This window comes from Schistocerca cancellata, chromosome 2 (genome assembly GCF_023864275.1).
Source record: "Schistocerca cancellata isolate TAMUIC-IGC-003103 chromosome 2, iqSchCanc2.1, whole genome shotgun sequence".
NCBI classification, from domain to species: Eukaryota; Metazoa; Arthropoda; class Insecta; order Orthoptera; family Acrididae; genus Schistocerca; species Schistocerca cancellata.
In genome coordinates, this window is record NC_064627.1 from 269319678 (window position 1) to 269347080 (window position 27403).

At 44.5% G+C, this 27403-nt stretch overlaps 1 protein-coding gene across 1 annotated transcript in view; it reads right to left on the minus strand.

The window, feature by feature from the left end:
* LOC126153166 (paired mesoderm homeobox protein 2B-like) overlaps positions 1-27403 on the minus strand; it is a 296092-nt gene that overhangs the window by 171720 nt on the left and 96969 nt on the right. The window contains exon 2 of the mRNA XM_049916051.1: positions 3300-3408. Coding sequence (XP_049772008.1) covers positions 3300-3390 — 91 coding nt within the window. The 5' untranslated portion in view covers positions 3391-3408. The remainder of the gene's footprint in view (positions 1-3299; positions 3409-27403) is intronic.

The window sequence follows — 27403 nt, forward strand, 5'->3', positions numbered from 1 at the left end:
CACTTCCGTCGTACATTCAAAGGCGACAAAACGCAAAGCTTTTAGCGTTAAAGTCTCGATGGAAGTTTCCACAAAAATACATAAAGATAAATTAATGAGGTATTAGAGGAAGTGGATATTTCCTATCGTTTTAGACACCAGTGCGACAAGAGTTTGAAATGAACAGCAAGAGTTGCGAAAGAAGAAATTCCTGAAAAACTTTTTGCCAGTTTCCTACGACGAATCCTTGCAGTATCTTAGAGCTCGCCAGCGTTATTGTGGTGACGCAGACGCAGCACACACAACGGTATAAACAGCTTGATCCTAAGTGATTTTGTCTTACTTTTTAGAAGCAAAATATCACGATACTGTATTAATTTGTTGTAACTGGTAGATTATACACTACTGTAATTGAAATTTCATTAAATTTACTTACTACCCCAAGCCTTATACGTACGCTAACAGATGTATATCGAAAACTCACGACATGTGTCATGTCTGTAAATATTCAGTGACCGTCAGGATACGTTCTTTGTATCACCATACACTCAGTTGGAAATGTTTGTCATTGCACATCTTTTATGGTCAAAAAGCTAACAAATATACCCAGTAAATCTGTAATGTGACCATATCGTCGGAAACCACCTACGTCACCTCACATTTCATTAATTGAAAAATTTGTGCATATAAAGTAATAATTTAATTCGCTCTGATATCAACTCCAAGTTTACGAAGCAGTTTAATGAGAGAAAGCATCGTTAACCCTTTCAGACCCTCTGGCTACAATTGTGTGCATTTAATTTTACTGTGTCTTAGTTGCAACAGAAGTATTTTTCCCCAGTGGAAACCTGAAGTTCACTTTTGTGAATGGAGGGTAGAGGTATGAAGCGTTAGCGTAGGCTAACGATCTGGAAGTATCCGACTTGGAGACTGAAAATTATTCATGATTATATATCTTTGTACTGGATGTCAATGACTATTATTATTAGTGTTTGAACTGGATGTCACATTATTAAGGTAAAAAATACATTATTTGGTTTGCAACAAAACTTTCCTTTGCTAACCACATGCCTATTAGTAGTTAGTGGCTTTAGTTGTTAGAATCTTTTATTTAACTGGCAGTATTGACGCTCGCTGTATTGCAGTAGTTCGCGTAATGAAGATTTTTGTGAGGTAAGTGCTTAATGAAATGTATAGGTTATTGTCAGGATTGCTTCTTATTCAGGGAAGTTCTTTTGTATTAATTATTTGAAGTCAGGTTGTAATTTTTTTCAGCTGTCACATTGTGTTGCGCTAGAATATTGTGGGTCCGTGCTGTCATGATAAGAAAACGTGAAGAGAAAGTAGGCTCAGTACGTTCTGTTTTACTCAGCTGTTTCAGAATCAAATAATGTAGAAGTTTCATCTTCTCAGTCATTCTGCAATTTAAGTACAGACACACTCATTTAAATAAAGAAGTTTCAGCCTTTAGTATGCCGAATGTGTCGTACGTTAGTGTGAACGATAACGGGACTCGTGGGAGTGCATGCAGAAAAGATAGAATACTGAGAAAGCAAGATGATGTGAGTAAAGCATATGAAAAATATCGAAAAACTTGTATTTGACTTAAAATGTTGAACATCACGAAACAATTTGGTGCAATCGGGGCCAGACTTGTACGTTACCAGTTGGCTGCCCCAAACAAATTGGAAACAGTAAGTTATAATTCAAAAGAGATTAATCGTAGGTCTCTTATTTATTCAGTTTCCCACGAGTCATTCTCAAGAAAAGATCGATACAGTAACCGTGTCCCTATACCATCTTCCAGGTGACAAGAGAACATTAATCGCGCGCGTAAGTGAACACTTCCCCAAACGTAGAAGAAACATCGGAATATTCTTTGAAGATAAATACTATGGAATTCATTGTACAAGATTAAATAGTGTACCTTGTAACTTCAGTTACTAACATTTCATTGCAGTCAAATTTCATCATACGAACAACAGGCTTAAATTCCGTCGCACAAATAAACAGTAAAAGTGGCATGTGACAGATAGAAACTATATATGAAGATAGTAACTGTTCTCGAAAGAACAGATACCATTGGTGACCATGCAGCTCCTCTAGAGTAAATGATAATTAGTTGAAACCCTCAGCTGCCGACAGGTGTTGTTGGTATACCTCGATGGGGATAGATGAAAATGTGCGCCCCGACCGGGACTCGAACCCGGGATCTCCTGCTTACATGGCAGACGTCCTATTCATCTGAGCCACCGAGGCCACAGATGAACAGCGCGACTGAAGGGACTTATCCGTTGCACGCTTCCCGTGAGACCCACATTCCCAACTGTCCGCAATCTACATACGTAATGTACCTAACAGATATTTGCCCATCCACTCATTACTTGCGCACACGTCTGCCATGTAAGCCGGAGATCCCGGGTTCGGGTCCCGGTCGGGGAACACATTTTCAGCTGACCCCATCGAGGTAAAACAACAACACCTGTCGGCAGCTGAGGGTTTCAGCTAATTATCATTTAAGATAGAAACTGTTTGAGTAGTATAACAACAGGTGTACTACAAGTTAGCTATTAAGTCTAGCGTAAGTTATATTCTGTTTAGTCACTGCTTTCACATTTAGCAAAAATGATGTAGTGAAGATCTGATATTGTTTTACAAAAAAAGGCTTTCAAAAGGGAACTCGTAAATGGACTAAGGCCGAAATTATACAATAAAATAAAAAAAATTAAAATAAACATTTGCAGACACCAAAGAGTCATGTAAAAATAAGTCATTTAATACCCACTACTCTAAAAACAACTCTCGACTTACCCGGGAACCACAGTCTTCAGTAGTATGCAATTTCCATTAAGTCCAAGACTGGATCGTTTCTCATCCCTTGCGACCCATCTACCGTGCATTCGTCGACTACAAACATGTCTATCCCACCTGCATTTCAGTCATCATTTCGTCTTGCATTTGTTAGCTTTTGGGTGTCTTGTAGCAGTTCCCAACACGGATAATTCCATCGAGCGCTAAGCTTTTGGAATACTTTGTCTCACATTTTCACACTGCGTCTATGCTGATGATTGCGCATCTGCGCCATGTGGACATCCGAACAGCTCTCTGGAAAGTGTGTACTCCCTACTTTGAAAGATAACATTTCCATTTTTCACTTTTTTCACATTCACTGTGTATCATTTGACTCACCTTCCCAAATTTATGACTGTTATTTCATCAGTCGATAGCGCCCGTAGGGCGGAAGTGATTTTTGAACCAAATATCTTACGATTTGGCATGCAGCTGTCTAGCTCTAGCAGGCTAGCAGACGTGGTACTCACAGGGATGCGTCGGCGTGAAGGGGTAATCTAGGGTTGGCAGCCGTGGCGCGCTCGAAGGGTGCAGCGACGGCGGGCAATGATAGCAGAACATGCCTCGGTGCCCCGCGATCTGAAACAGGTCGACAACTTACGTTCACTAAACAAACCTTGAACCTGAAAACAAATATCTGATGATTACTTTGGAGCTGGCCGGGGTGGCAGAGCGGTTCTAGGCACTACAGTCTGGAACCGCGCGACCGCTACGGTCGCAGGTTCGAATCCTGCCTCGGGAATGGATGTGTGTGATGTCCTTAAGTTAGTTTGTGTGATGTCCTTAAGTTAGTTAGGTTTAAGTAGTTCTAAGTTCTAGGGGACTGATGACCTCAGCAGTTAAGTCCCATAGTGCTCAGAGCCATTTGAACCATTACTTTGGAGCTGCAGCTAGTGAACTGTACTTAGGGCTTTTTTGTAATTGATTTTGGAAATATACAAAAATTAACATGTAAGGTACCAAAAGTAGACATTCTTGCCTTAGCGAATTACCGCGATTCTTGTTTGTAGAAAAAAAATGCACTTATTTTCAGTTTTATTATCTCAAAATAACTGGTTCCGGAGATATGATATCTGATTTCTTGTAGATAGAAAATAACCAGTATTAACGGAAACACAATCAGTTTCACTGCAGTTTTAGTGTTCCACACACGTCTTGAGAACGGCCTCCTCCACGCCACAGTCTCCTGATGTCACCAATGAAAAAAAAACAAAAAAAAAAAAAAACAATCTGATGATGGTCTTATAAGCGACCGAAATTGGACGCAAGGTGGAATAATATGTACAGCTTATATGCTATCTAGGTTGTTTTGTTGAAATGATTTTAAACTTCCCTCTGTCAAAGTCGCTCATGTCAGTGGATTTCCGCATTTGCGGCCCGTATCGTCACTAGATTGATACCCCATTCATCTCTGCTTCGTTTATACATGGTGATTTCGTGATAACGTTATAGACTTTCAGAAATGATGGAGGAAGGTAAATGTATCAGTCTGATGTAAGGAACCCCGTTCGGAAACGATCATGTCGCAAGCTATACGCCAAAATCGTTCTTCTACTGCAAGCACCTTGCTTTCCATATTCTGGCAAGAGGTAGTATGGACTAAAATAAGAAGAAAACGTGGGCTCTAATGCATTTGTTCATCTTGCTACTGTGAAATACATTTCTTCTACTGAAGAAGTGCTCTTAGCTCTTAACGTATCCTTTGTAGAGCCCATGTTTACGGAACAATTTTTTCTTCTTTTGGTCTACATCTACATCTACATTCCGCAAACCACCTGACTGTGTGTGGCGGAGGGTACCTTGTGTACCTCTATCGGTTCTCCCTTCTATTCCAGTCTCGTATTGTTCGTGGAAAGAAAGATTGTCGGTATGCCCCTGTGTGGGCACTAATCTCTGATTTTATCCTCATGGTCTATTCGCGAGATATACGTAGGAGGGAGCGATATACTGCTTGACTCCTCGGTGAAGGTATGTTCTCGAAACTTCAACAAAAGACTGTACCGAGCTACTGAGCGTCTCTCTTGCACAGTCTTCCACTGGAGTTTATCTATCATCTCCGTAACGCTTTCGCGATTACTAAATGATCCTGTAACGAAGCGCGCTGCTCTCCGTTGGATTTTCTCTATCTCTTCTATCAACCCTATCTGGTATGGATCCCATACCGGTGAGCAGTATTCAAGCAGTGGGCGAACAAGTGTACTGTAATCTACTTCATTTGTTTTCAGACTGCGTTTCCTTAGGATTCTTCCAATGAATCTCAGGCTGGCATCTGCTTTGCCGACGATTAATTTTATATGGTCATTCCATTTTAAATCACTCCTAATGCCTACTCCCAGATAATTTATGGAATTAACTGCTTCCAGTTGCTGACCTGCTATATTGCAGTTAAATGATAAAGGATCTTTCTTTCCATGTATTTGCAGCACATTACACTTGTCTACATTGAGATTCAGTTGCCATTTCCTGCACCATGCGTCAATTCGTTGCAGATCCACCTGCATTTCAGTACAATTTTCCATTGTTACAACCTCTCGATATACTACAGCATCATCCGCAAAAAGTCTCAGTGCACTTCCGATGTTATCCACAAGGTTAATTATATATATTGTGAATAGCAACGGTTCTACGACACTACCCTGAGGGGAGAGATTAGGGCTCGTAAGAGGCATATAGGCAGTCATTTTTCCCTCGTTTTGTTTGGGAGTGGAACAGGAAGAGAAGATGCTAGTTGTGGTACGAGGTACCCTCCGCCACGCACCGTATGGTGGATTGCGGAGTAAGTATGTAGATTTCGATGTAGATGTACACCTGAAATCACTCTTACTTCGGAAGACTTCTCTCCATTGAGAATGACATGCTACGTTCTGTTATCTAAAAACTCTTCAATCCAATCACACAATTGGTCTGATAGTCCATATGCTCTTACTTTGTTCATTAAACGACCGTGGGGAACTGTATCAAACGCCTTGCGGAAGTCAAGAAACACGGTATCTAGCTGGGAACCCGTGTCTATGGCCCTCTGAGTCTGGTGGACGAATAGCGCGTCTTTTTGGTCTTTTTCCTCCTCCCACATTATGGAAAGCACAGAACTTGCAGCAGAAACGGTATCAGAATGATTTTCGTTTACAACGTATAACTCAGCCGTTTCTGGACGACGTCTCTTTCCTCAGATTGATTCATTTACCCTTCATTATCATCCCTGAAAGTTTGCTACATCAGCACGGAATCATCCTGTATACTTCCTTTGCCGTGTCATGTGCCCGCAATGCCATTAGTTTCGCGTAGGCAATGGTCACAATGTTTCGGCTCTCAGTGTATGCTCTTCTGGAGGCGCAGCTGATGACATGGAATCCCTCGTTGTTTTATGGACGCAGCTACGCAAGATAATCCGAGAAACGAGAATTCCTTGGCTGAAGGATATGGTGGTTGCAGCAGCTAGGCTATTTTCGACTGTGGACTTCTCGATTGCTTGAAGTTCCCAATCTTTGCGCTCACTTGTTGGGATGGTGTCTTGCATACCCCTCGCTCGGTGAACGCGCAGCCGAGCACGGCGGCCCGTCTCCCCACGGACAGGGCTGGTGAGGGGGGGGGGGGGGGGGGGGGGCAGGGTGCTGCTGCTGTTGGCGCTCTTATCCACTCCCTGGGGAGAGCTGAGCGCTTTGTCGGAATGCCGGCCCCGGGTCATTACCGCCTCATGAAATGTTGACTCAGTCTCTAATTAGCGGCCAGCGTCACGTGCCCGCTGGCTAATTGATGTTGGCTGCCCTGGGACGGGACGGACGCGCTCCTATGGCCGCGCTTGCACCTCTCCACCAATCGATTTGTGTCTTGTAGCTCAATGCACGACCGAACTATATGATGTGGACAAAATCGTGACATGACTTTACGTCCGGAGTCTCTTATCCGACATCATTACGTCTCTTTCTCCCACGTTGTAGCACGTTGTCTTCCAGAGCCTGAATGACAATGTCAAGTAACACTGTGGGAAGATACGCTTTACCTAAAGAAGCGCTGAATCACAACGAGATCAAACATACTTTACATTGACGAATCAGACATTACGACCGCTGCTGTAAGTGTCCATTTCCTACTAAAATATTAATTTCAAATGTAAATATAGGCTAATGAATATCAGACTGTTGTTCAGAGATGGGATGAAGGCGACAAGTGGGAGAAACTCCCTCTATTAATGAGGAATAAAATTGTCCAAGTTTCACTGTTGAGTGCGAGCTGCCACCCAGCTTTGTGTTCTGGGAAATGACATGAATGCGGTGGTCTAAGAGGAGTGGCGTCCATGACTAGCGTATTACAGCTTTAAAATCCTGTTGCCATCTACTCATTAACAGGTATAAGCTTAGAATGAGAATTTCACTCTGCAGCGGAGTGTGCGCTGATATGAAACTTCCTGGCAGATTAAAACTGTGTGCTGGACCGAGACTCGAACTCGGGACCTTTGCCTTTAGCGGGCAAGTGCTCTACCAACTGAGCTACCCAAGCACGACTCACGCCCCGTCCTCACAGCTTCACTTCTGCCAGTATCTTGTCTCCTACCTTCCAAAGTTTACAGAAGCTCTCCTGCGAACCTTGCAGAACTAGCACTCCTGAAAGAAAGGATATTGCGGAGACATGGCTTAGCCACAGCCTGGGGGATGTTTCCAGAATGAGAATTTCACTCTGCAGTGGAGCAAAGGTCCTTAGTTCGAGTCTCGGTCCGGCACACAGTTTTAATCTGCCAGGAAGTTTCAGGTATAATCTTACTTTAAGCAATTAAGACAATAATGTAGGTATTACAATTACAAACCGCGTATATCTCTTGAAGCAGGGTAAATCACAGCCCGCAAATTACGCAGACTATATTCTTCCAGTAATTGAGAATAGGAGCACTTAGGGACGTTCAGCAAGCAATACACAAAATTTCAACCCATTTCAAAAGTTTTCGCTGACACAGCCACAAAATAATGAAAGCAAAGAAGCTTATAGTTTACTGCATTTTTCTCTGTTCGCGGAGTAAAACTGCAGTATCAGTAAACACGTTATAATTTATGACTTTACTACTGATAACTATTAGTAACAGATTTTGGAGACAGGATGCACATACACCAGTGACAGTACCTGCAAAATTTTATTATTGTACGCTACGTAGTTGAGGAGATCCGAGGTCACAAACATTGAGATGCGTGAGAAACTAACACAGTGTCTTCAACAATAAAGGTTTTACGTGCTGAACGTCAAATATTAAAGACATTAACTCGTTTGTAAACTAATCAGACGTTCTTAGCTGTTTTATGCATGTGTGTTCGATTCTTTGTACAATCGGGGATAGGGGGTTACGAGTTGTCTTATTAGCCCTCGCCAAGTCCCCCTCCTTTCTTAAACAATAACTCTAGTTACATAATGGACCCCACAGGACTTACGACTCCCTTTATACTGCCCCGAGGGCTGCCCGGCTCCAGAATGACACTTCCAGAGGCCGCTCATCCCTAGAGGCTATAAAACTTGAATGATATATTCACTCTGCAGCGGAGTGTGCCCTGATTTGAATCTCCACGGCGTATTTAAAACTGTGTGACTGACCGGGAATCGAAACCGGGAACTACACGTTTCGGGGACAAATGCTCTACCGCTTGAGTTACCCAACACGACTCATTTCCTACATCAAAACTTCACAGAAGCTCCCCTGCGAAGCTTGCAGGACTAGCACTGCTGTACAAGTACTGACGAAAATAGAGCTGTGGGGGCAGGTCGTTAAGTCGTGCTTGGGTGGTTCTGTCTGTGGGATTCCTTGGTAAACTCCAGAAAAGTGTCTTTTTTCACATTTTCGCCGTCACCAGCGCATGAAAACCCAGCCGAGGGTCCCAAGCTTGCTATGAGTGGCAAAAGGCTTTGATTTATACGATATATTCCTAAGACCCCGATCTCTAACTACTTGGAAAATTTTTTCCATATCTTCATTGGTTTCCAAGATACCACGCTTCGAAGTTACGCAATTTGTACATGTAAAATCCGGCGTGAGGGGAAAGCAATGTAGCACGGAGAAATATGCAGTAAAGTGTCTCAGATATGATCTGGGAACTCCGTTTTGTAATACTGAAGCACGTCCAAATTTTTTTGAACGTAAAACTCGGTCTGAGGTGTAAAATGAATTTTGCGTTACTTCAATTTCGCATAAGTAACCTATGTAAATAGTACTGGCCCATAGATTTCTTTTCATCTGAGTCACACGTCCTGCTTCTATCGGAGCACAAAATACGCGAATACTTTCCCGTTTATTTAGAGGGCTCTGACTGAAAAGAAGCTGTCTCATTCTACCTTCAGCAGCTTTAAAATTTCCCCAAATATTTTGGCCTGAGAACATAATCGCGGTTTTTATACTAAGAGAGAAGAAGACAGTGGCAGTGGCAATGAGACAAAAAAGTAATATATACTGGAAGATAGTAGACAATTTGTATGTAGGCTGTTTAGGTTTTTATGTCGGTAACACCACGTACCGCTCTGTACGAAAATCACTGACTGTGCTGTGTGCAGTCTGTGGTTGGTTGGCATTCTTGGAATATTTGCTATTGTAGTGTTGGGCAGTTGGATGAGAACAGCGCGTAGCGTTGTTCAGTAGGAGGTGAGCCGCCAGCAGTGGTGGATGTGGGAAGAGAGATGGAAATTTGTAAGACTGAATGTCATGAACTGATATACATATGAGTTTTGAACACTATTAGGGTAAATACATTGATTGTTCTCTACCAAAATCTATCATTTGCTAATTATGCCTATCAGTAGTTAGTGCCTTCAGTAGTTTGAATCTTTTATTTAGCTGGCAGTATTGGCGCTCGCTGTATTGCAGTGTAAGTAGGCTGTTTAGGTTTTCTTATTGGCAACCTCACGTAGCGCTCTCTGTAAGAAAATCACTGGCTGTGCTGTGTGCAGTCTGTGGCTAGTTTGCATTGTTGTCTGCCATTGTAGTGTTGGGCAGCGGCAGCTGGATGTGAACAGCGCGTAGCGTTGCGCAGTTGGAGGTGAGCCGCCAGCAGTGGTGGATGTGGGGAGAGAGATGGCGGAGTTTTGATAATTTGTAATACTGGATATTATGAACTACTATATATATTATGACTGTTAAGGTAAATACATTGTTTGTTCTCTATTATCATCTTTCAATTGCTAACTATGCCTATCAGTAGTTAGTGCCTTCTGTAGTTTGAATCTTTTATTTAGCTGGCAGTAGTGGCGCTCGCTGTATTGCAGTAGTTCGAGTAACGAAGATTTTTGTGAGGTAAGTGATTTGTGAAAGGTATAGTTTATTGTTTGTCTGGGCCATTCTTTTGTAGGGATTTTTGATAGTCAGATTGCGTTGCGCTAAAATTATTGTGTGTCAGTTTAAGCACAGTCGTGTATAATTGTTGTAAGGGGACGTTTCAGCAGTAGTTCGAGTAACGAAGGTTTTTGTGAGGTAAGTGACTGATGGAAAGTATAGGTTATTGTTAGTCAGGGCCATTCTTTTGTGGGGATTATTGAAAGTCAGATTGCGTTGCGCTAAAAATAGTGTGTGTCAGTTTAGTGTTGATCAGAATAAGTAACGAGAGAAATGTATGTTCAGTTTTGCTCAGCTGTTTGAAAATCAAATAACATAAAGGTTTACCACCACTGTCATTCTTAATTTTTCTTTGGGGATGTTGCAAGTTGTTACGTTATAGAAAGAACGAAGGAGACCACGGCAATGTGAGAGAAAGAGGGGGACACAGTGGCAGGAGACAATAGTGGACAGTGACAGAACTGCGCTAGAGTGAAGCAGACAGTGCCAGAAGGGGGGGGGGGGGGGAGGGGAGGGGAGGGGAGAGGAATAAAGAGAAAGAGAAAATGGAAGTGCGTGAGAGCCAATGACAACGAGAACGAGAAAGAGAGACATAGTGACAGTGAGAAGAGACAGCAGCAGTAGGAAGGAAGGAATGAGATATTAGCAGTAAGAGACAGCAAGAGGAAGGCAGTGACAGAGGAAACTGCAGTAGTAGGACAGAACGAAGGATGATATTTGGTTTGTGTGGTGCTCAACTGCATGGTTATCAGCGCCCGTACAAATTCCCAATCATTTGCACTGTCCAGTCTCACCGCTTTCTCGAATGATGATGAAATAAAGAGGACAACACAGACACCTGCGGAGAAAATCCCCGATCCGGTCGGGAATCGAACACGGAACCCCGTGATACAGAGCGCTAGCCACTAGACAGAACGAAGGGGGCTGTAGATGTGACGCAGGAGGCAGAGGGATAATGGCAATGAGGTGGACCGAACGAGGTGGCGGAGTGGTTAGCACACTGGACTCGCATTCGGGAGGACGACGGTTCAATCCCGTCTCAACCCATCCTGATTTAGGTTTTCCGTGATTTCCCTAAATCGTTTCAGGCAAATGCAGGGATGGTTCCTTTGAAAGGGCACGGCCCATTTCCTTCCCCATCCTTCCCTAACCCGAGCTTGCGCTCCGTCTCTAATGACCTCGTTGTCGACGGGACGTTAAACACCACTAACCCAATGAGGTGGACTGAATGAGTGAATACGAAAGTGCAGCTGGGAGTGGATGGGCTAGTGGGTGTGAGTTACGGCTAGGGGAACCTACGGGTGTTTGTGGTGAGGGTGGTGAGCTGCTTTTCTAAAAAATTTTGGGAAAATTTTTAAGGGTACTGAGGAAGATAAAATGGGTCACTCGGTACCCCACCGTTCAGTCAAAGACTTTTAAATGAGCAAGAACGTATTCGCACTTTCTGTGCTCCGATAGGAGCATTTTTCCGCTGGTCCATACACAGGGTGGTCCATTGATCGTGAACGGGCCAAACATCTCACCAAATAAGCGTCAAACGAAAAAACTACAAAGTGCGAAACTTGTCTAGCTTGAAGGGGGAAACCACATGGCGCTATGGTTGGCCCGCTAGATGGTACAGCCATAGGTCAAACGGATATCAACTGCGTTTTTTTTAAAATAAGAACCCCCATTTTATATTACATATTCATGTAGTATGCAAAAAAATATGAATGTTTTAGTTGGACCACTTTTTTCGCTTTGTGATAGATGGCGCTGTAATAGTCACAAGCATATGGCTCACAATTTTAGACGAACCGTTGGTAACAGGTAGGTTTTTTAAATTAAATTACGAACGTTTGAACATTTTATTTCGGTTGTTCCAATGTGATACATGTACCTTTGTGAACTTATCATTTCTGAGAACGCATGCTGTTACAGCGTGATACCTGTATATAGCACATTAATGCAATAAATGCTTAAAATGATGTCCGTCAACCTCAATGCATTTGGCAATACGTGTAACGATATTCCGCTCAACAGCCAGTAGTTCGCCTTCCGTAATGTTCGCACACACATTGACAATGCGCTGACGCATGTCAGGCGTTGTCGGTGGATCACGATAGGAAATATCCTTCAACTTCCCCACATAAAGAAATACGGGGACTTCAGATCCGGTGAACGTGTGGGCCATGGTATGGTGCTTCGACGACCAATCCACCTGTCATGAAATATGCTATTCAATACCGCTTCAACCGCACTAGAGCTATGCGCCGGACATCCATCATTTTGGAAGTACATCGCCATTCTGTCATGCAGTGGAACATCTTGTAGTAACATCGGTAGAACATTACGCAGGAAATCAGCATACACTGCATCATTTAGACTGTCATCGATAAAATGGGGGCCAATTTCCTTCCTCCCATAATGGCGCACCATACATTAACCCGCCAAGGTCGCTGATGTTCCACTTGTCGCAGCCATCCTGCATTTTCCGTAACCCAATATTATGCCGGTTTACGTTACCGCTGTTGGTGAATGACGCTTCGTCGCTAAATAGAACGCGTGCAAGAAATCTGCCATCGTTCCGTAATTTCTCTTGTGCCCAGTGGCAGAACTGTACACGACGTTCTGAGTCGTCGCCATGCAATTCCTGGGCCATAGAAATATGGTACGGATGCAATCGATGTTGATGTAGCATTCTCAACACCGACGTTTTTCAGATTCCCGATTCTCACGCAGTTTGTCTGCTACTGATGGGCGGATTAGCCGCGACAACAGCTAAAACACCTATTTGGGCATCATTATTTGTTGCAGGTCGTGGTTGACGTTTCACATGTGGCTGAACATTTCCCGTTTCCTTAAATAACGTAACTATCCGGCGAACGGTCCGGACGCTTGGATGATGTCGCCCAGGATACCGAGGAGCATGCATAGCACACGCCCGTTGGGCATTTTGATCACAACAGCCACACAGCAACGCGATATCGACCTTTTCCGCAATTGGTGAACGGTTCATTTGAACACGGGTAATGTATCACGATGCAAATACCGTCCGCACTGGTGGAATGTTTCGTGATACCACGTACTTATACGTTTGTGATTATTACAGCGCCATCTATCACAAAGCGAAAAAAGTGGTCCATCTAAAACATTCATGTTTCTTTACGTACTACACGAATATGTAATAAAAACTGGGGGGGGGGGTCCCTATTAAAAAAAAATCGCAGTTGAAATCCGTTTGACCTATGGCAGCGTCATCTATCGGGCCAACTGTAGCGCCATCTGGTTTCCCCCTTCAAGCTAGACAAGTTTCTTTCTCTGTAGTTTTTTCGTTTGACGCTTATTTCGTGAGATGTTCGTGCCGGTCACGATCAATGGACCATCCTGTATACCTGATGAGTTTGTCTGCCATTTGCCCCGCATAGCACTATCAAGCATTGTTGCTTAGAAACAAATTTTAGTAATCAGTGAACGTGACGGCAGCAGGGTAGTGGCAGAGCAATGTACTCGCAGTGGGCAGAGAGTTAATCCCTTGACGTCCGCCGCAGACACAGCTGTGTCCATCTGTCTCTGGCTGGCAGAGAGCGCTCCGCGCGGCGAGACAGACAGGCAGGCTTGGCCGCTGCTTGCAGCTAAGCGCGGGCCGACCGGACGCTCAATCCGATGCTCGGTTCGGCGCCCCTGTCACCGCCTCGCTTCCCGATTGGAGCTCAAGCCGGCGCGGAGGGCTCCGCGGCAAGTGCTCTCAACAGATTCGGCGATTAAATTTTCATCGAAATCACTTTACGCGCGCAACGTCTTTATCGACGCGGGCCGTGATGACGGAGCTTAAGCGCTGACGGCGGCGCAAAACGGCCGCCTGATACCCAATCAGCGGGCCGCATTATGCCGGCAAATCAATTGGCATGGCGAGCGAGCCGTCAAACGGAATGGACGAGTGGCCCGCGCCGGCCCGAACCACGCTAGGCTGGGCTCGCCGACCGACGCGAGTGCGCGCCTGGCTTCCCACCTCCCGCTGCGTTGACGAGATGTCAGAAACCGGCATTACTTACCCTCCAGGCCGCCGGGTGTGGCGATTTTCCAAAAAGTGACGCGTACTTAGGGAAGAATACAGCAGTTAGACAAAAGTATGGAAACACCGCAAGAAATGGAGATGCAAGTCAAGCTGGCTCACTGCGCACTTGTACGAGCGGAGCTCAATAAACAATGCAACACGTTCTTTTCTCGACGAATTTCGGTTGAAAAATGTGGAATTTGCTGTGGGACATAGTGAAACATTCCCCCTTTACCCTCTATAGTTTCATGAAAGGTGGGAATTTAAGGAGGTGGGACCTAGATAAACTGACAGAACGAGAGGTTGTAGAGAGTTTCAGGGAGAGCATTAGGGAACGATTGAGAAGAATGGGGGAAATACGGTAGAAGAAGAATGGGTAGTTTTGAGACATGAGCTAGTGAAGGCAGCAGAGGATCAAGTAGGTAAAAAGCCGAGGGCTGGTACAAATCCTTGGGTAACAGAAGATATATTGAATTTAATTCATGAAAGGAGAAAATATAAAGATGCAGTAAATGAAGCAGGCAAAAAGAAATATAAACGTCTCAAAAATGAGATCGACAGGAAGTGCAAATTGGCTAAGCAGGGATGGCTAGAGGACAAATGTAAGGATGTACAGGCATATCTCATTAGGGGTAAGACAGATACTGCCTAGAGAGAAATTAAAGAGACCTTTGGAGAAAAGCGAACCACTTGTATGAGTATCAAGAGCTCAGATGGAAACCCAGTTCTAGGCAAAGAAGGGAAAGCAGAAAGGTGGAAGGAGTATATAGAGGGTCTATACAAGGGCGATGTACTTGAGGCCAATATTGTGGAAATGAGAAGAGGATGTAGATGAAGATGAAATGGGAGATATGATACTGCGTGAAGAGTTTGACAGAGCACTGAAAGACCTGAGTCGAAACAAGGCCCCCGGAGTAGACAACATTCCATTAGAACTACTGACGGCCTTGGGAGAGCCACAATCCAAAGGAAGCAGATGTTGACAGATGTGAAAATAACCGAACTATCAGTTTAATAAGTCACGGCTGCAAAATACTAACACGAATTGTCTACAGACGAATGGAAAAACTGGTAGAAGCCGACCTCGGGGAAGATCAGTTTGGATTCCGTAGAAATGATGGAAAAGGTGAGGCATACTGACCCCACGACTTATCTTAGAAAACAGATTATGGAAACTCAGACCTACGTTTCTAGCATTTGTAGACTTAGAGAAAGCTTTTGACAATGTTGACTAGAATACTCTCTTTCAAATTCTAAAGATGGCAGGAGTAAAATACGGGGAGCGAAAGGCTATTTACAATTTGTACAGAAACCAGATGGCAGTTATAAAAGTCGAGGGGCATGAAAGGGAAGCAGCGGTTGGGAAGGGAGTGGGACAGGGTTGTAGCATCTCCCCGATGTTATTCAATCTGTGTAATGAGCAAGCAGTGAAGGAAACAAAAGAAAAATTTTGAGTAGGTATTAAAATCCATGGAGAAGAAATAAAAACTTTGAGGTTCGCCGATGACATTGTAATTCTGTCAGAGACAGCAAAGGACTTGGAAGAGCAGTTGAATGGAATGGATAGTGTCTTGAAAGGCGGATATAAGAGGAACATCAACAAAAGCAAAACGAGGATAATGGAATGTAGTAGAGTTAACTCGGGTGACGCTGAGGGAATTAGATTAGGAAATGAGACACTTAAAGTAGTAAATGAGTTTTGCTATTTGGGGAGCAAAATAACTGATGATGATCGAGGTAGAGAGGATATAAAATGTAGACTGGCAATGGCAAGGAAAGCGTTTCTGAAGAGAAATTTGTTAACATAGAGTATAGATTTTAGTGTCAGGAAGTCGTTTCTGAAAGTATTTCTATGGAGTGTGGCCATGTATCGAAGTGAAACGTGGACGATAAATAGTTTAGACAAGAAGAAAACAGAAACTTTCGAAATGTGGTGCTACAGAAGAATCCTGAAGATTAGTTGGGTAGATCACGTAACTAATGAGGAGGTATTGGATAGAATTGGGGCGAAGAGAAATTTGCGGCACAACTTGACAAGAAGAAGGGACCGGTTGGTAGGACATGTTCTGAGGTATCAAGGGATCACCAATTTAGTATTGGAGGGCAGAGCGGAGGGTAAAAATCGTAGAGGAAGACCAAGAGATGAATACACTAAGCAGATTCAGAAGGATGTAGGTTGCAGTAGGTACTGGGAGATGAAGAATCTCGCACAGGATAGAGTAGCATGGAGAGCTGCATTAAACCAGTCTCTGGACTGAAGGCCACAACAACAACACAGTTTCATGAAGGTCCCATAGATGGCGGAGCTATACGTAACCTTCAAAATGGCGCCTGTATCGGTTGTGCGTTCCAGGCAGAGAGCTGTCACTGAGTTTAGGTGGTTGGCTGATTTAGGGAGGGGACCAGACAGCGAGGTCATCGGTCCTTCGGATTACGGAGGGATATGCAAGGAAGTCGGCCGTGCCCTTTGATAGGAACTATCCCGGCGTTTGGCTGAAGAAATTTAGGGAAATCACGGAAAACCTAAATCAGGATGGCAGGACGGGGTTTCAACCCTCGTCCTCCCGTATGCTAGTCCCTCGTGCTAACCATCCACCACTCGCTCGGTCATTGAGTTTGTTTTGGCGCAAAATCATAGTATCGCTGATATTCATCAGCGCTTGCAGAATATACACGGGGACAAGGCGTTGCGAGAGGCGTCGTCACCACCACAACAAGGTCGCGCAAACCTGTCCTATCTCCCGCAAGCTGGCCAGCCACACACAGCTGTGACTCCTACAATGTTGGAACGTGTGGACACTCTCATTGAGGTGATCGACGGATCACAATCAAACATCAATAGTGGGTTACGGCTCGGGAGTATGGGCACACAGGTTCACGAAGGTTGTGCCCGCCATGACAGTGAGAAGGTTTCGAAGGAACATGATACTCAGATCTGTGGGGGCCTATAGAACCTCTCCAGGGGGAGCCCTATTAGTCATAATGGGGCTCTGCCCCCTGGTCATCAAAATTAGAGAGCAGGCTGCGTGGTTCTGGGTCAAGAAAGGGAATACCGCGAAGATAGAAATATTAGGCACTGGGGTTGAGGATAAGGGTGAGATACGGCAAAGGGGAGAGCAATTGTGGCAAGAACTATAGGAGGCGGATGAAACAGGGCGTCGAACATTTGAATTTCTTCCGAGCGTTAGGGAACGGCTGAAAATGAGATACTTTGAACCCACTCGAGGACTGATCCATTTTCTCACTGGACATGGGCCATACCCGACATATTCATGTCGTTTCGGGAAAAGGGCCACACCCGCGTGTGAATGTGGTGAATCAGAGGGTACCCCCGATCATGTGATCTACGAGTGTCCCCTTTTTAATGATGTTGCTTCCACATTACGTGACCAATTACCTGACAGTGACACATACCGACTACTAAGACAAGAAGACACTTTTCAAACTCTCAATAAACTAGCAAACGAGGTATCACGAAAAGTGTGAAAGGAATACCTGAGGGACATAAATTAACGTAAAAAAATTGAGACATACTAAATACTGAATGCGCGCCCTGCTCCTATAACGCTTGCGCGTGGGTAGGCCGACTTTCCTCGTAGTCTGGAATCCGCCACGTACAGGACTAGGGGGAGTGGTGAACAATATCACCAATACTAGACAAAGCGTCGGACTTGACTTAGGTTAGAACTAGCTAGTAGGACTTAGATTAGGAAACTAGTTATTAGGAACCTGCAGCGAATAACACCTTGGCCTGCCCAGTGTCAGGGGCACACCCATCGGGATTAGCTCGATGGGCAAAGCACTAAAGTAGGTTTATATATCTCTGACACAACTGTGACGCCGCAGGTAGTAGAGTTTTAGTAAAGATAATATACAGTAAATACTAATAATAATAGTAGTAGAAATTTAGCTCCCCATTGTCATTAGTTATAGCTGTAGCTCACAAATTAATTAAACATATAATTAGCTGTAATTGATGTTTTGAACAAATTAGGACCCACTAATCATATAAGGAAGCGGGTTATGTTGTATAATTATTATTATTATTGAAATAATTGCTCAGATGGATGTCTCTTCTGACACACTCTTACACCAGTCGGGATACTCAAAGGTGTGTGGCCGATGCGTTCCCCGCCGCCTAACAGAAGACCACAAAGAGCAACGAAGGACCATCTGTGGGGAAACGCTTGAGCATTACGAAGCTGACTGTGACAATTTCTGGACCTAGTTGTTGATGCAGGACGACGATGGCTCGGACGTCGACCAGTAGAGTGGTACCATGCGGGCATACAGGTCCTGCCAGTAAGGTGACGTAAGGCTGCCGCATTGAACAGAGATTATTTTGAAAAATAGGGTTTTGTAGCCAAAATAATGGAGAACAGTATGACTTATTGGAATCCTGAATAAAACCAACATGCTTTCAGAAAAAAAAAATGTTTTTCACTACTTACTGAATGCCCTTTGTGTATGACCACGAACGGCACCTGTGCAATTTCCTCAATACGTTGCAAGTGTCAGTCGTGAGTGCATTATGTCGGAGCTAAGTAAGCTCTGACGTGGGCAAATTGCTGGTGCTCTTATCGTACCTGCCCCTGTAATCAAAATAACCGAAATGTTTCGCATTTCAATAGGCACCGTATCGAAGATACACTGAGGAGCCAACTAAACTGGTACATCTGCCTGATATCGTGTAGGGCCACCGCGAGCACGCAGAAGTGTCCCAATACGATGTGGCATGGACCCAACTAATGTATGCAGTAGTGCTACAGCGAAATGACACCATGAACCCTGTAGGGCTGTCCATAAATCCGTAAGAGTACGAGGGGGTCTCTTCTGAACAGCACATTGCAAAGCATCCCAGATATGCTCAATAATGTTCATGTCTGGTGAAGTGTTTAAACACAGAAGAGTGTTGAAACTTCCTGGCAGATTAAAACTGTGTGCCCGACCGAGACTCGAACTCGGGACCTTTGCCTTTCGCGGGCAAGTGCTCTACCAACTGAGCTACCGAAGCACGACTCACGTCCGGTACTCACAGCTTTACTTCTGCCAGTATCTCGTCTCCTACCTTCCAAACTTTACAGAAGCTCCTTTCATTCTGGAAACATCCCCCAGGCTGTGGCTAAGCCATGTCTCCGCAATATTCTTTCTTTCAGGAGTGGTAGTTCTGCAAGTTTCGCAGGAGAGCTTCTGTAAAGTTTGGAAGGTAGGAGACGAGATACTGGCAGAAGTAAAGCTGTGAGTACCGGACGTGAGTCGTGCTTCGGTAGCTCAGTTGGTAGATCACTTGCCCGTGAAAGTCAAAGGTCCCGAGTTCGAGTCTCAATCCAGCACACAGTTTTAATCTGCCAGGAAGTTTCATATGAGCGCACACTCCGCTGCAGAGTGAAAATTTTCATTACAGAAGAGTGTTCCTGGAGCAACTGTGTAGCAATTCTGGAGGAGTACGGTATCTCGTTGTCCTGCTGTAACTGCCCAAGTCCGCCGGAATGCACAATGCACACGAATGGACGCAGGTGATAAGACAGCATGCTTACGTACGTGTCACCTGTCAGAGTCGTATCTAAACGTGTCAGGGGTCACCATGTCACACCAACTGCACACGTCCAGTACCATTACAGAACCTCCACCAGCTTGAACAGTCCCCTGCTGACATGCAGGGTCCATGGATTCATGAGGTTGTCGCCATACCCGCTCGATACAATTTTAAGCGAGACTCGTCCGGCCAGGCAACATGTTTCCAGTCATCAACAGTCAAATGTCGGTGTTGACGGGCCCAGGCGAGGCGTAATGCTTTGTGTCGCGCAGTCATCAAAGGTACACGTGTGGGCCTACGGCTCCGAAAGCCCATATCAATGATGTTTCGCTGAATGGTTCGCACGTTGACGCCCCAGCATTGAAATCTGCAGCAGTTCTGGGAAGTGCTCCACTTCTGTCACGTTGAACGATTCTCTTCAGTCGTCGTTGGTCCAGTTTTTGCGGGATCTCTTTCCGGCCGCCGCGATGTTGGAGATTTGATGTTTTACTGGATTCCTCTCGGTATACTCTTGAAATGGTCGTACGGGAAATTCTCCCCTTCATCGCTACCTCGGAGATGCTGTGTCCTATCGCTCGTTCGCCGACTATAATACCACGTCGAAACTCACTTAAATCTTGATAACCTGTCATTGTAGCAGCACCAGACACTTGTTGTGTGACATTGGCTTTGCCTACCGTAGCGCCATATTCTGCCTGTTTAGGTATATCTGTATTTGAAAACGCATATCCGTACGAGTTCCTTTGGCGCAACAATGTTCATAGAATGAGTTGTAGCAGCAGTAACCGACCTAACAATTGCGCCAGACACTTGTGTTATATAGGCGTTGCCGACCGCAGGGCCGTATTCTGACTGTTTACACATCTGTGTATTTGAATACGCATGCCTATGCCAGTTTCTTTGGCGCTTCAGTGTACATACCGCACACAGAGAGCAGAAAAATGCCATCCGCTAAGTTGAAAAGCAATGTGTGCTGAGTGATCAGGACGGACGAGCACTGAACAGGTTTCTGAAGAAAAATAACGGGACGACGGTTGCAAAAGTCACTGCAGAACTGAACATTGGACTTGGGAATCCTGTCAGCACCAGAACTACACGAAGGGAGCTGCAGTAGCTGGGAATCGCTGAGCGAGGAGGAAGTCCAAAAGCACTCATCACTGATGCAAATGCCCGTTGTTGTGGGTTGGCAGGAGAGCCAACACCGGTTTTGACAGGAAGCCGAAAGGCACGCGTTTTAGCTCACGCAGGCTGGCGTGAGGTCTGGAACAGGTCAAGGAATTTAGACTTTAGCAAAAAACTAACGTAGCTGGTGGAATACTTAATCCATAAATGGTGAACATCGCTCTTGAGGATACATTATTCATAATCTCAATAGTAACTGGCAAAGGCGCCTTGCTAGGTCGTATCAAATGACGTAGCTGAAGGCTATGCTAACTATCGTCTCGGCAAATGAGAGCGTAATTTGTCAGTGAACCATCGCTAGCAAAGTCGGTTGTACCACTGGGGCGCGTGCTAGGAAGTGTCTCTAGACCTGCCGTGAAGCGGCGCTCGGTCTGCAATCACTGATAGTGGCCACATGCGTGTCCGACGTATACTAACGGACCGCGGCCGCTTTAAAGGCTACCACCTAGCAAGTGTGGTGTCTGGCGGTGACACCACACCCGTAACAGGAAAACGTGCTACCGAAGACATGAAACCTGGACTGTGGAGCCACTGAAGAGAGTTGTGTAGTCAGATGAGTGTCACACTGCTTCCAACTTCTGGGAGAGTTTATGGACAAAGAGTGAAAAATGTTGGGGGTTCGGTGGTGATTTGAGCAGACATACCCGTTTATCCCAAGGGGCCCATGGTCCTCTACAAGTCCGCATTACTGGCAACGTTTATGTGTCCAGTTCGCCTGATCAAGTCTATCCTAAGGTACAGTGTTTGTTCCCCAGTAGTGATTCTATGTCCCAAGACGACAAGGCCCCCTTTCACACAGCTCTCATCGTTTTGTGAGCACGAGGTGGACTATCGCATCCCACCTCGTCACCACAGTCACCAGATTTCAACATTATTGAGTCTTTGTGGTCTGCTTCTGAGACAAGGTTGCTTGGTCGCTATCCACCTCCATCATCGTTACCCGAACTTGCAACAATTTTGTTCGAAGAATGGCATAAGATTCGCTAGAAAACCATACAAGATCTGTACTTATCGACATGTACTGAAGCTCTTTTGAATGCCAACGATTTTCGTATACCGTATTAGGCACGGTAATGTGTTCTGTTTAGTTTGTACATCTGTGTAGTTTGTACATCGAGTAACCTGTGGAGGAAACCGAGAAGAAATCTGGATCGTGAATTAAAATCTCTGAAGTTTGCTAATGACTTTCAACTTGTAATTCTGTCAGAGACAGCAAAGCACTTGGAACAGCAAATCAGCGGAATGGGTTAGTGTGTTCACAAGTGGCCCTAGTGTAAGATTAACAGCAACAAATACAAAATTACGGTAATGGAAGTTAATCGAATTGAAACAGTTGGCGCTGAGGGAATCAGGCAGACAGATGTAAAGGTAATTTCAAGAATACCCCAAGGAATTGTGGTAGAAACGTTACTGTTTAGAATATTTATAAATATTATAATACAAAGCGTCGGTAGCTCCATGAAGCTGTCTATAAGATGTCTGCAACGCCACAAGACTGCAGCGAATAGCATGAAGACCTGCAGGGACTGTAAGTTGCCCGTACACATAGTAAATAAATGTACCATATTGCGAATTTAAGTCCACTACTGTACAGTTGCACTATTAGCAACAAATTGTTGGAAACAGTAACTACCCTAAAGTGTGTAGGAGTAGCCATCCGAAGCGGTCTTAAGCGGAATGATCACACAAAAAGCCTTAGGAGAAGCAGATGCGGAAGTGACATTCATTGATAAAACCATTAGGAAATGTAATTCACCCACGAAAGAAGTGGCTTAGCCGGCCGCAATGACCGAGCGGTTCTAGGCGCTTCAATCTGGAACCGCGCGACCGCTACGGTCGCAGGTTCGAATCCAGCCTCGGGCATGGATGTGTGTGATGTCCTTAGGTTAGTTAGGTTTAAGTAGTTCTAAGTTTTAGGGGACTGATGACCTCAGATGTTAAGTCCCATAGTGCTCAGAGCCATTTTTTTGAAGTGACTTACAAAACACTGGCTCCACCGAGTCTTTAGTAGTGTTCATCAATATGGGAACCTTACCAGATTGAATTAATAGAAGAGATAGACAAGATCGAACGGAGAGAGGCGCATTTCGTGACGTGATCATTCAGTCGGCGCATGTGGGTTGCAGAGATGCGCAGGAACTCCAGCGCCAGACATTACAAGCATTGTGTTCCACAGAGACGTTTGCTATTGAAATTCCGAGAGAGTACGTTCCGGGAATAGTCGGAAAATGTATTAATTCTCCACACCTATGTCTCGCGAAATGACCACAACTAGTTGAGAAATTAGAGCTAATATGGAGGTTCACCGATTATCATTCCTTCCGTGCGCCATTCACGAATGCAAGAGGAACCGAAAAATCAGGTGGGGGTACTAGAAGAACACTCCGCCGCGCACCATCAGGTGGTTTGTGGTGTTTACATGTACATGTAGAAGATGATACAGCAGCACGATGGCGCGAGGCCTCCCACTTCTCGTGCCACTGTGGAGGACACTAGGACAGTTTAGATGCCTACAATCCCGACTTTTTACCGTTCAGCCACAACTTTTCCCATTCTGTGAAAGAACAGGCGTGCTATAGCAATGTCTTCCGGCTGCTGGGACCCCATGAAGAAAAAAAAAATTGAAAAATCCGAATGGACGGAAATCGGCAGATGTGATGCACATGCAGACAGATTATTACAATTGCAGGAAAATTTGATGATTTATTCGCCAAATTCTGTCCAACTGGCGCTCTAGATCGTCAAACTTCCGAGCTGTTTGGAGCGCCCTGCCCATAATACTCCAAACATTCTCAACTGGGGAGAGATTCGGCGATCTTGCTGGCCAACTAGGGTTTAGTAGGAACTCTTGCCATGTATGAGCGGGCATTATCTTGCTGAAGCTTAAGTCCAGGATTGCTTTCCATGAAGGGCAACAAGGCGAGTGATAGAATATTGTCCATATAGCGCTGCACTGTAAGTGTGGTGTCACCGCCAGACACCACACTTGCTAGGGGGTAGCCCTTAAATCGGCCGCGGTCCGTTAGTATACGTCGGACCCGCGTGTCGCCACTATCAGTGATCGCATACCGACATCCGCCACACGGCAGGTCTAGTCTAGAGAGACTCCCAAGCACTCGCCTCAGTTGTACAGCCGACTTTGCTAGCGATAGTTCACTGTCTACATACGCTCTCATTTGCAGAGACGACAGTTTAGCATAGCCTTCGGCTACGTCATTTGCTACGACCTACCAAGGCGCCATATTCAGCTACTATAATTACTATCTTCAAGAATGTCTTCTGAACAGATAATATTGTGACTCATGTACCGTCAAGAGCGACGTTCATCATTAATGGATTAAAGTATCAAACTAAGTACGTCCGCTTTCTGAATTCTCATTCCTTGTCATGTTCCAGACCTCACGTCAGTATAGTTCTTGCCTCCTCTCGCCAGCATGCGTGAGCTAAAACGCGTGCATTTCGGCCTCCACTCGTAACACGGTGTTGGCTCTTCTGCAAACTCATAAGTAAGAATGCTTGCTATGAAAAGAAATGGCATCCCAGACCATCACTTTTGCTTATCAGGCCTTATGGCGCGCAACTGTTACATTGGTATCTCACCACTGACGGCGGTATCTCCAGGCGTGTTTTCGGCGTTGAATCTCATAGACTGGAGTAGAACTGTCTTCAGTGATGAGTTCATCTTCGAATTGCCCCTACAAGAAGCGAGAACGTGCATGGAGGCGCCCCAGGCAGTGGTGGGGTATCAAGCTCAATTTATGAAATTAGAATTATATATTAATACTTTCAGCTGCTGACAGGCGTTGATATATATCAACGGGGACAGGTGAAGATGTGTGCCCCGACCGCGACTCGAACCCGGGATCTCCTGCTTAGATGGCAGACGCTCTATCCATCTGAGCCACCGAGGGCACAGAGGGTAGTGCGACTGCAGGGACTATCTCGCGCACGCCTCCCGCGATACCCACATTCTCACCTAATATGTCCACACACTATATTCGTAGTGTCCCTACCCAACACACTCATTACTCGTGGAAGACATTCTTACCAAGTCCCGTAAGAGTTCGGGTAATATGTGTGCATCCGCACAGTAGAGGAAGGTCATGGCTGGTATTGCCAGAAATATACTTACTTATATGGATATGGTGTGTGTTCTTTCGTACATGTCCGAAAGAACAGACCTCATATCCGTATTAGTATATCAATTTATGAAGGTCTTTCTCTTAAATAAATGATCCAGTTTTCCTAGATTCCTAATCATTTATTTGTCTGTAAATGTGTATCACTTCTACTAATTTCTGTCCCATTCAGATAATTCCTTCATGGTACGTCCTTTTTTTGTCTTAGAGTGAACGCACAAAGAAACGGAAGCGCTACTGAAAGGCGATAGAAATGTTTGAAGATGACGTATAATACATGGCTTTTCTAAAAAACGTAGAAATGAGCATCAGTAAATTAATAAAAAATCTTGTTTTTAAGGAAAGATATTCGAAAATATGAAAAATTATTGTTGATAATATAATACTAGGAGGAGTTCAATATTTGAAGTATCTAGAAAGCGATATTACATGTCGTCGTTTCAGAAACAAACACCCCGTAATTGTTTGTCATTCTTGAAAGAAGACATTGTCCTACGTAGTTTTATCTTGTTTTAAAATAAACATTTTATTTGACAATTTTATTAGCTAATTTCGCTCTCTTGAGCGTTATGAAGCTAATCACAGTATTAATTGTTATGTATATAGCATGGTGTATTCCACACATCGATATGGGGGAGCTAACATATTATAGATGTTAAGTTCATACATAAAATGGAAAAAAGTAACGCAACGATTATGTGAGTTTTGTCACTGCCAGCATACAACACACTAAAATACATTACGCAACTATTAAGGTGAAAATACACATGGCGCGTAGTTCCATTAACGTATTTTAATACATTGTCAGTCATTGTCATGCATTTCACGGAGCATTAGCTCAGAAAATTCTTATAGACAGATCAAGCCAGTTTTCAGTCTACCGCAGTGACAATGTTTCAATCGATAGTGACTATTTCTTCCCCTCGTCGGTTTCAGAAGCTTATTAAATTTGCAGAGCAGTCCTCAAAATATGTCGATACGAGGCCCAAATCACTTCTAACTACGATCCAGTTTTCTGTAAAAATATCAGTGGCTATTCACAGGGTTGTTGCACTTAATTTATGTTAATGGTGTCCAAAATGTGTTTGGAACGCTGTATCAGGAGTTCACATTTTTGCGGTAGTACAGCAAATAAAATTTGTTTGTCTATTTATTTAAATATTCGTTGTGAAGAGGAAGTGAAATCAAGATTTCAAGTAGAAGAAATATATTCGCCATTGCAAATACGATTATACTTCAGCTGCACAATTTATTAGTGTCATATGAAAATTTGTGCCGTACCGGGACTCTAACCCAAATTTCCCGCTTTACGCGAGCCGTCGCCTGAACGACGTCCGCTATGGCAGCACCCCTCCCGAACCGATCCGGACCCCCATATGTCACCGTGTATCCTCATCCTGCGCTCGCACAGTTGCTGGGATGCATGCATGTCTGATGGATATTGCATAGAACGCTATAAAACACAGACACTGCAAAATAAAATACTGTTTCAATAACTGCCGTACGCATTTTTCTTTCTTTTCGCCCACTCTCGTGTCGTGTGTTCTGATCCCTGCTTCTGGAGCTGATCGATGTTATGACGTTGTTTTCTTTTTCTTTCTTGTTCGGCCCTGCAGGCCACTTTCTGAATTTTGTTCCTAAGTACACTGGTGTCCAAAAGTAAAGCAATACACCAAAATGTTGCAAGATTCCTTTTATTTTTCCACAAAACAGTATAATCAGGTGGTAGTAAAGTAGGCCGGCCAGTGTGGCCGAGCGGTTCTAGGTGCTTCAGTCCGGAACCGCGCGACCGCTACGGTCGCAGGTACGAATCCTGCCTCTGGCATGGATGTGTGTGATGTCCTTAGGTTAGTTAGGTTTAAGTAGTTCTAAGTTCTAGGGGACTGATGACCTCAGATGTTAAGTCCCATAGTGCTCACGGCCATTTGAACCATCATTTGCCCTGACGTCATTGTTAGCGTGTTTGTCCGTTGACCGGAATGCCATCTTCCTCCGTGCAGGACACGATAGTACGGACATCTGTTGACAGTTTGTATGATTACATTGTGAATAGACACAGGACGGGAAAATAGTGGTTTGTTGCTTTAATTTTGGACACCAGTGTACATTTCTGTTACGTGTGTCCATTAGGATGGCGTTTGCTTCTTTGAGGTTACTTCATGTTTACATCTACATCTACATCAATACTCCGCAAGTCACCTGACTGTGTGTGGCGGAGGGTACTTTGAGTACCTCTATCATTTCTCGCTTCTATTCCAGTCTCGTATTGTTCGTGGAAAGAAAGATTGTCGGTATGCCTCTGTGTGGGCTCTAATCTCTCTGATTTTATCCTCGTGGTCTCTTCGCGAGATATACGTAGGAGGGAGAAATATACTGCTTGA